Source organism: Mandrillus leucophaeus, unplaced genomic scaffold (assembly GCF_000951045.1).
Source record: "Mandrillus leucophaeus isolate KB7577 unplaced genomic scaffold, Mleu.le_1.0 Scaffold901, whole genome shotgun sequence".
Taxonomy (NCBI): Eukaryota; Metazoa; Chordata; class Mammalia; order Primates; family Cercopithecidae; genus Mandrillus; species Mandrillus leucophaeus.
Window position 1 is genome coordinate 512,191 of NW_012109820.1, and position 10,556 is coordinate 522,746.

At 39.7% G+C, this 10,556-nt stretch overlaps 1 protein-coding gene across 1 annotated transcript in view; it reads left to right on the forward strand.

Moving 5' to 3' along the window:
- The window catches only part of SLC30A10 (solute carrier family 30, member 10), a 42,812-nt gene extending 33,228 nt beyond the window's left edge, over positions 1 to 9,584 (forward strand). The window contains exons 3-4 of the mRNA XM_011969746.1: positions 5,396 to 5,635; positions 7,927 to 9,584. Of these exons, the coding sequence (XP_011825136.1) occupies positions 5,396 to 5,635; positions 7,927 to 8,426 (740 nt within the window). The 3' untranslated portion in view covers positions 8,427 to 9,584. The remainder of the gene's footprint in view (positions 1 to 5,395; positions 5,636 to 7,926) is intronic.
- The last annotated feature ends 972 nt before the right edge of the window (positions 9,585 to 10,556 follow it).

Here is a 10,556-nt window from a genome sequence, read left to right on the forward strand (position 1 = left end):
GCTGGTCTTGAACTCCCAACCTCAGGTAATCTGCCTGCCTCGGCCTCCCAAAGTGCTAGGATTATAGGCGTGAGCCACCGTGCCCGGCAAAAAAATGAGTTCTAAGGATCACACTCTGTCTTCTAGTGTAAAGTATAGTAAAAACACAATCCTCTTAAAATTCTCATCAATGTGCTTTGTAGTGGTCAATTTTATTTAATAGGATCAGACATGATATATTAAAAATGTTGTAACAATATGTCAGAAAGACAATTAGTTTTTTAAAATTTGGTATAAACATAAATAGATGAATAGCCATCTTGACATCCCTTGAAAAGAAATCCCCTTTGATGAGATGTTTCTTTGTGATTCTTACTTTTTTCCAATAAGAAAGATCTCATTTTTTCATTGCCATTTGTCCAGTGCAAATGCACTATTTCCAGTCATTCAACAAATTCATCAGCACTGATGGCTTTCCTAAGTGCTGGGACACATCAGATTTCAACTTGTGTCAAATTGCCAATTTATGTTATATGCCAGTTTTTTGGGGGTTTCGTTTTAATCTAAAGGCAGCAAGTGAGGGCCAAGTACAGAGGTTTGCTGTCTTTGCAAAGCTACCTTGAGAGCATTGTGACTAATCGGGTGATTGAGTTGTCTACTAAGTGGTGTTCTTTGTGTCTCAGATAATGCTGCCAGATTTATCTTTCTGAATCATAGATGTGATCACATCGGAGTCTGCTCAAAGCCTTTACTGCATGCAGGATACGGTCTAAACACTGCTGACATTCAAGAGCTTGCTGTTCCATGCCAATACTCCTTTCTAGACGTTTCTGCCCTTCCCTTCACCCCTTCATGGCCTCACCTCCCCCATCAGCTCCTCACTGTCTCCCTGCATACCCATCAACATTTAATGTACATCTGTAGTGAGGTGAGGAGCGCTTAGACCCTGTGATCAGGCAGATTTGGTTTGCGTTCTGCCTCTCCCTTTTCCTAGCTAGGTGACCTTGGGCAAGGAACTTAATCTCTTTAATGTTCAGCCCCCTCATCTATATGATGGAGATAATACGACCAACATCACTGTGTTGTGTGGATCACATGGGTGGTTAGAACAGCACAGAGGACCCACTCAACAAATGGTGCCCGTTATCATTATCTTCACCTCTTGGTCATTCTCAGAGGGTTTGCAGACATTTGTTTACATAATCTACAGAACTAGCCTCTGAGGGAGGTGAGGCAGATATTATTACTACCTCATTTCACAGATGAGAATCTTGCTCCTCAAAGAGGTTGACTTTCCTAAGGTCCGTGGCTCACAACAACAGCGCCAGGGTCTGTGAGTCCAAATTTAGTGCGTCATCCTCCGGTGTTGCCCCACGAGCACGTCCTCCATCTGCAGTTTCCTCATCTGAGTCTCCCACGAGGTGTTTCTGTCTGAAATGCCTTCTGTGGTTGCCTGTTGAAGTCTGCCTCCTCTCCAGAGGCCTGCCCAAATTACCTACCTCTCAACAAGACTTTCCTGAGATTTCTCATCACACGAGACTCTTTTCCTCCCTGAGGAGGTTATCCATGTATTTATCTCAGAATTTTCCATTTTGAGAGGCTGAGGCGAGAGGATTACTTGAGGCCAGGAGTTTGAGACCAGCCCAGGTAACATAGCAAACCCCTGTCTCTACAAAAAAAAAAAAAAAAGATAAAAAGTTCTTTTAAAAAGTAAAAAAATTAACCAGTGCAGTGGCACACACCTGTAGTCCTCGATACTTGGGAGGCTGAGATGGGAGGATCATTCGAGCCCAAGAGTTTGAAGTTGGAGTGAGCTATGATTGTGCCACTGTACTCCAGCCTGGGCGACAGAGGGAGACCCCATTTTTTCTCTGTCTCTGTCTCTCTCTCTCGGTCTCTCTCTCTCTCTCTCTCGTTCTCTCTCTCTGTCTCTTGGTCTCTGTCTCCCTCTCTCGGTCTCTGTCTCTCTCTCTCTCTTACACACGCGCACACACACACAATTCACAAACACTCAGAGACACCCCACAGAATTTTGCCAGTGCACTGTAGTTAATGGTCATGACCAGGCCTTCTTCATCTTTTCATGGGCAGCTAGAAGACACATTGCATTATTAAATGTCAGGAATTGAGTGGGATGCTGCTTTAAACAGTTTTTCAAACTGAAGGCCGTGACAATTTGGGCCCTAGAATTAGTTTAGTAGAAAATTAATTATAATGGAATGAAATAGAATAGATAATAGTAAGAAATCATATGTAAGGATGAATTTTGCTTTCCCATGAATTATTTATTTCAATTGGTATCTCTGTGCTAGGATGCAAAACATAATTCTTACTGTGGATTAGGGGAAAAACAAATTCGAAAGTTACTATTTGATGTAATTCTTAGGGAGTAACAGTGGGATTTCTCAGAAGGAAAAGCTGAAATTGAATTGTAGAACTTACATGAGGCAGGATGCACAGCAGATCTGTGGTCAGACTACCCAGATTGACATCTCCAGTTAACACTTTTTAGTTGTGTGATTTTGGACGAGTTATTTAGGTATTCTGTGCCTCAGTTTCCTCATTTGTAAAATGAAGAGAGTACCAGCCAGAAATAATCAAAAGGGTCAGATTCCAATTTTCAGGAGTTTATTCAAGTGAAAAGCTGGCAATGGCCATTCCGGGACTCATCACTCCAGAGAAATGGGGATAGGGTTCCAAAGTTAAAAGCCAAATTCTTGCTTATATATAAGACAAAGAAATTTAGCAGGGTTACAACATTTTGTATACACGCCTGGTTTAGGAGTTAAAAAAATTAGCTACAATTTGTTTTCTTTTCCAAGTGGCTTGTTTTCTTTATAGCTGGTTTTCATTTCCTTTCCAACTTAAAAGGGTGTATTTAACATTCCATATTAAGGGACTGTGATAGCCATGGTGTCTCGTATGAAAAAGGTAAGAGGGAGGATGAAAATCAACAGTAAGAGAGAAGGGGGTCTTCCCTGGGGCCCTTCGCCATTTACAACATTTTACAGAGCAATGCAGGTAAGGAGAAAGACTGGATTCAGACATACAACAGCTTACAGCTGCCTGTCACGTAGCTCAGGCCCTGTAATTCACATTCCTTGAAGGCTCAAAATACTTTTGAGTTCCAACAGCTTAGATTTTGCATTACTTATTTTCACAAGGGTAACCACTTTACAGTCCTTAAAAGGAGGTAATGGGTAAGTATAACACGCTTAAAACAATGCCTGGAGCATATGTGTTAGTTGGCATAACAATAATAATAATAGTTATTATTATTGAAGACAAGAGTTACTGTATGTCATAGGAGTTATGATAATCAACCAGAAGCTACTGTTTTATTGAATGCCTGCATTGCTATTATATCAACAAAGGCAATTTGGAGTATGACCCTGATCCTCATGTTACTTACGGAGGAAATGGATCTAACATGTATGAGACAATCAGCGAATAAAAAACTGTCTCACGCAGTAAACATGATATCACATGTGTATAGGAAATATTAAGCTTTCATATTTTTATGGTAGCATTTTGTACTGTCCTGAAGCAAGTTAAAGCTTCGATTCGTAGCTCCTTGTAGAGGAACAAAGTATTTTTGAGTTTCCCTTCGGTGGTTCAGGACAGGGACTGGGGAGTTAAAATCTCCTTTGGGGGTGGGGTGTTGTGAGAAAGGAGCACAGCATTAGAAAATGGGAATGTTAATGTATATACTGAATCAAGATCTTATTATCATAAGTAAACACTCAGTCAAAAGGACATATGGGAATTCTTTTTATTCCTGTAGTTTTTGGGGAAAATTTGAGGCAATTGCCTCAAATTACATTTAGTGTTCACAGAATGCCATTTTATCTATGATGTTATTTAGAATTGTGGAGGTGTTGCCAAGAGGAGGAATTAGCTCAATTAAAGCACCTTCCAAGTGAGACTGTTTAGTCTTAGCCATGAGTAAGTTGTTAATAATTTGGATTATTATTAATTCTACTGCATAAGTCTGTGGAATACATGAAGAGACAAAGCCGACCTTTCTTAACATATATGCTTTCTTCTAGAGCAGTACTTTGGAAACTAGTATGTGCATTCCAATCATCTGGGCATCTTTTTTTATTTTTTTTTTTTTTTTCCCGAGACAGAGTTTCACTCTTGTTGCCCAGGCTGGAGTACAATGGCACTATCTTGGCTCACTGCAACCTCCGCCTCCTGGGTTCAAGTGATTCTCCTGCCTCAGCCTCCTGAGTAGCTGGGATTACAGGTGCCCTAACAATACCCAGCTGATTTTTTGTATTTTTAGTAGAGATAGGGTTTCACCATATTGGCCAGGCTGTCTTGAACTCCTGACTTCAAATGATCTACCCGCCTTGGCCTCCCAAAGTGCTGGAATTACAGGAGTGAGTCACTGCATCTGGCCTCATCTGGGCATCTTTTTAAAATGCAGGTTCAGATTCTACAGATCTGAGGTGGGGCCTGAGATGCAGTATTTCTAACAAGCTCATAGGTGATGCTGATGCTACTGGTTTGCAAACTATACTTTGAATTGCAAGATTCTGATGTTGCTTTCTGTAAAAACAAACAAAACCCCCCAAAACCAAAACCCAAAACTTTGTGTTTATATTTTATAATTTTTCTGACCAAATTTTTACCTAATTTACTTACTAAATCCCAATTTAGTCTTTGGCTAACAATTGGGCACTCAAATCTTTGCTGAGGAATGAATATGTTCTATATCATAATCAGTATCTGTAGAAACAATTCCCTTAATTAAAGGCACCCACAATTTTAGTATTTTTAGTATTATCTGTAGAATTTTAATTTTATTTTATTGTGATAAATGGCTGTTTCTGCAACGGAAATGTTGCTGGAGTCCCTGTTCTTGGGCACCTCTTAAACCAAATGCCATTTAAATGACCACAGACTAAAAGCAAAGTAGGTAAATGCTTACAGAGAAAGGGGAAAGCGGATCAAGGTAGAAAAAAGACAATTTGTTTTAAAGACTCTGTTAATACAACTTGTTCCCTCTCCCCTTAAACATGTTTAAAACAATGTAAAGCACAGATACTTGTCTAAAAGAAAAAGAAATCGTTTGCACAGCCTCTGTTTTCCAGCTTAGTGCCCTTTGATGGGTGGTGAGCGGTAGCGATGTGGCCCAGTGAGATGCACAGGCATTCTTCCTGCAGGTCAGAATCTTCCTAGGCTGTTGCTCTTCCAAGGTACTCTGAGTCCTGAGATGGTAACCTGGGGTTTTGTTTCCTAAGAAGTAGTTGCCATTATTTTGATTCATCCTACTGCTCTAACCAAAACAAAAACCAAAAACCTCCAAATGGTAACAGATATTCGTATACCTGGAAATCCAAGCCAATGAGTGTCACGTGGCTTCCAGATTTGCATCTGTGCTGCAGTAGTCTTTCTTTCTTCCTGGCAGGTGTACTTTTGCATGTGATGGGAGATGCCCTGGGGTCCGTGGTTGTGGTCATCACGGCCATCATATTCTATGTGCTTCCCCTGAAGAGTGAGGACCCGTGTAACTGGCAGTGTTACATTGACCCCAGCCTGACTGTCCTCATGGTCATCATCATTTTGTCATCTGCCTTCCCGCTCATCAAGGAGACCGCTGCCATTCTGTTGCAGATGGTCCCCAAAGGAGTCAACATGGAAGAGCTGAGTAAGTAGACTGAATTTTGATCCAGAACCACTCTCACTTTAATGTTATTCAGGCCAAAGGACAAGCATTATTTAAGAGCAGTGTTTGAGTTATGTATTCTGAAACACCTTAAATCACCAGGTAGTAGAGACATCATCATATGTTTTATAGCCTATTAAGATGACTCAGCTCCAAGTACCAAAGGTCCTTTGCAATCTGTGATTCTCTGACTCAACTGCAATGCAATGCTTGGTCCGGGCGTGGTGGCTCATGCCTGTAATCCCAGCACTCTGGGAGGCCAAGTCGAGTGGATCACCTGAGGTCAGGAGTTCGAGACCAGCCTGACCAACATGGTGAAACCCTGTCTCTACTAAAAATACAAAAAATTAGCCGGGTGTGGTAGCATGCACCTGTAGTCCCAGCTCCTCGGGAGGCTGAGGCAGGAGAATCGCTTGAACCCAGGAGGCGGAGGTTGCAGGGAGCCGAGATTGCACCACTGCACTCCAGCCTGGGTGACAGAGCAAGACTCTGACTCAAAACAAAACAAAACAAAACAAAACAAAACAAAAATGCAATGCTTGGATAATACCTATTCCTGGGCTACTTAATTTCATGTCAAAGATTTACTTTAATCCAAATAAGGCCATTTCTGCCAGGAACTTTATTTTATTTTCCTTATTCTAAAAACACAAATCATTCATATTCTAGACCCTACTTTCTAGTTAATGTGGGCATGCAAGTCACTGTGTCTCTCACAACACTGCCCAGAGCTGCAGGCAGAGTAGGTGGTGGGAGAGGGAAGGAGACAGAGGAGCAGACATACAGCATTGCCTTTGCCTTCCCAGGAGCTAGTTCATTTCCCAATTGAGGAAATAAGATAAACATATACAAAGAAATTTGTGATATATACTGGATATGTTTTTAATAAAGTGATATATTTAAAAACAGATATTTTTAACAATAGAGGGTTACTTGTTGTGACTCACGCCTGTAATCTCACCACTTTGGGAGGCTGAAGGAGAAGGATTGCATAAGGCCGGGAGTTCAAGACCAGCCTGGGCAACATAGTAAGACCTCATTTTTACAAAAATAAAAAATTATTTTTTATAAATAAATAAAAAAGTAAAGGTTGTAATGTGTGCCTGTGGTCCCAGCTACTCAGTGGGTTGAGGTGGGAGGATCACTGGACCCAGGAGTTTGAGGCTGCAGAGAGCCATAAACATGACACTGCACTCTTGCCTGCGAGACAGGGCAAGACTCTCTGTCTCTAAAAAACCAAAAAACCCCCGCAAGATGGTAATAACAATAGCAATATTTTCATAGCATTTACCACATGCTAGAAATGTAAGTGTTCTAAGTGCTTTACTTATAATAATGTATTTTAACCCTTAAAATAATACAAAAAGTTACTATTATCATTTCTATTATACAGACAAGGAAACTGAGGCACAAAGAGGTTAGGTAATTGCCTAACGTCATGCAGTTAGTAAATGTCTAAACTCGGATTCATATTAGCTGGCTGCAGAGCCTTTGCTCAAATCAGTATTGAATACCTTTTCTCTAAATACATACTCATTTTGGAAAGTATAGAAAATACAGAGGAGCCTAAATGAGAAAACAGAAATCTCTCATAATTTGACTGCGGAAACTACCACTGTTAATATTTTCTTCTATATGCAGTAAAAAGAAAAATCATACCATATACACAGTTTAGCAAATTGCTTTTTCACTTAAAAATACCTTATGTACATTTTCTCATATCCTTAAATATCCTTAAATATGCAACTTACTTTTAAACAACTATATCTTATTCCATTACATAATTGATTTAACTATTTCCTTGTTGGTTCCATCTTTTTAATGAATACAAGGAACATTGTCCAAACCATTCTTGTACATAAATATTTGGTTATTTCTTTTAGGTTAAACTTTTAGCACTAGAATTGCTAGTAAAGGTTTTTTTGATTCATGTTGCCAAATCATCACTTTTAAGAAAAGGCATTGCATTTTATAATACTATGGGAAGTTCATTCAAGTGTCCATTCCCTTGTATACTCAGCAACCCTGGGGACTTTTTTCTTGTCGTCGTTAAGACTTATTTTCTTAAATGACTTTGTATGGTCTAACAATGTGTGGAGAAAGAAGGTTAAGGGCAAATGGACCCAGAGAGGTAGAACTAATTTCTTCCTGCTGTTCTTAGTAAGTATGCAGCCATTTTGGTGAGAATGCTTGACGGGACCATATCCCTCCCGTAGTTCCATGCTTCAAATGCAGCACTCACCTTGGCTTTTGTTTGCTCTTCTCTTTTATAGTGAGCAAACTCTCTGCTGTGCCCGGAATTAGCAGTGTACATGAAGTGCACATCTGGGAACTTGTAAGTGGAAAGATTATTGCCACCCTGCACATCAAGTATCCTAAGGACGGGGGATATCAAGATGCCAGCACAAAAATTCGAGAAATCTTCCACAGTGCGGGAATCCACAATGTGACCATCCAGTTTGAAAATGTGGACTTGAAGGAACCCCTGGAGCAGAAGGACTTACTGTTGCTCTGCAACTCACCCTGCATCTCCAAGAGCTGTGCTAAGCAGCTGTGTTGTCCCCCCGGGGCACTGCCTCTGGCCCACGTCAATGGCTGCGCTGAGCACAATGGCGGGCCCTCTCTAGACACATACGGAAGTGATGGCCTCAGTAGAAGAGACACAAGAGAAGTGGCTATTGAAGTGTCTTTGGACGGCTGTCTGAGTGACCACGGACAAACTCTTAACAAAACTCAGGAGGACCAATGTTATGTCAACAGCACTCATTTTTAATCTGGTACCCACATAACCAGACCGTATAGTCGAGGCACTTTGGAACCACCATCTTGGCTCATAAAAAGAGCTTTCCGGGTTGTAGGCTCAGACCAGACTTGCAGCGTGCATGCTCTGTGTTCACTAGGGGTTGGCTGTTAGGGATTTTAGTTAAACGTGTCTGTGAATTTTTATGTAACCCCTTTCCATTCCCCTGGGTGTCTCATGCTGCTCTTTGACTGTTTCAGCTTGAACATGCATTTTCTAAAGCAAACTGCACTAGTGTATATATCAGGGACACTGAAGTCTGGGACTGGGGCTCAATAGCTGTGGATACAGTGTTCAAAGAAGTTCTTGTTTCTAAACTGATTAGAACTTCTAGCTAATGCTCAGGTGAGATCATAGCTTAAATACATTCAAAAAACTAAAGTACCACAATAGGTGTATTTTCCCTTTCCCCTTAATGATCATAAAAGAGACAAGTTAAGTATTTCCGACACTGAAGAAGTATCTTTTTTCTTTGATTCATTTTTGGATAAATGTAAAATGAATAACTATTACGGTAGAAAATATTCTCAGAACATTCTAGAGGAGATAAAGATTAGTAGGGGGGTTTTGGCCATCTCTACATTTTTGTGAGGTGAGAGAAAACTAACGTTTACTTTCTGCTGTGAAATGAATTGCGGCTATAGAATGTTTCAAATGCTTAAATATATAATACATGTTTTTCACATGGAAGTGAGGGAATATTTCAGCTTTCTTAAGTATGACACAAATACTCAGCTGTCTTTTAGAGTCAGTATAGTTGGAGCTGTTTTCATTTAGTGCTTTGGTAATGATTTACTTATTTTTCCAAATGTCCTTTGACTTTTCTTTCATACGATTGCATTGATCTGTGCAGCATTTACCAGAAAAGAGCATTCCTGGGATAGCAGAATCCTTAACATTGAGTGTTAATTCTTGTGAAATAAATAAGCTAGACTGCCTTCTCTTTAATTAGACATATTTTTAAATATTTATTATAGTTGTCAACTAGTGACTCAATGGAAAAGTTGATGTCCAAGGAAGAAATGAGAATTAGCTTAGTTGCTGCCTTTAATGTGTTTTTGAGAAACTTAAAATTTTCTTTCATGTCTCTGATCCATATTACCAAGTTCAAATAAAATTTTTATAATCAGATTCAGACCCATAACCAAAGTATATTGGTAGTAGAGAAGCATCTGTCATGTATTTAACACACTGTTCAGCATCAGTATTTAAATCAGAACAGTCTCGCAGGTATCAGAAAACGGGAAGTGCATCACTAGACAACTAGTATCATCTTTGCTAGACTGCAAGATTGTATGAAAATAACCGTCTCTTAGTGTGTAAAGTCCTGTTTAAAATCTGCACAGGATTTATCAGAGGTGCTGGGTTGATAATGAAGGCAGCATCCACAATTTTTTAGAACAAACATCATATTTAAACAATTTATCTTAGTCCTGAATTTGAAGGCTAAAACAAATAAGCAGCTCTGATAAGTAGGCTAGGAAATCATTATTTTTTCTTTTTTGTAAAGACAGGGTCTCGCTGTGTTGCCCAGGCTGGCCTTGAATTCCTAGCCTCAAGTGATTCTCCCACCTCGGCCTCCCAAAGCACGGGGAGAACAGGCATGAGCCACTGTGCCTGGACAGGAAATTCTTTGTTCCCTGAAAATGTATTATCTGAGTTTAAATTGGCTGTGAATTAGGTAAATAGAAAAATGCCTAAAAATGTTTTTATTTCTGGGAGCTTATTGGGCTAGGCTACATGCACTTTATAAGCATAAAGGGGTTAATAAGTAAGAATTTCCATTTTTAGTGTTAAAAGTGTGGCATGCACTCACACAAAACAGTGGATCCTCTAAGAAACTCAGCATGGAGATAAGTGGGCCAGATTCTCCTACATAAACATTGGTTGAAATTCCTTAGAGCCAAAAAGAAATTTTTCTCTGACTTCCTAATCTGAAGGTCTAATTTGATTTCACATCATTCTGCCTTTATTAAAAGGTAAAATTATAATTTCACAGTTTTTGTGCAACTGGCTGAAGGAATGCATATTAGTTTGCATTTAAACACTGTTCTTTAATCTCTAAAATATTTTTCTGGGTAAGAAGAGGCACTTAATTCCACT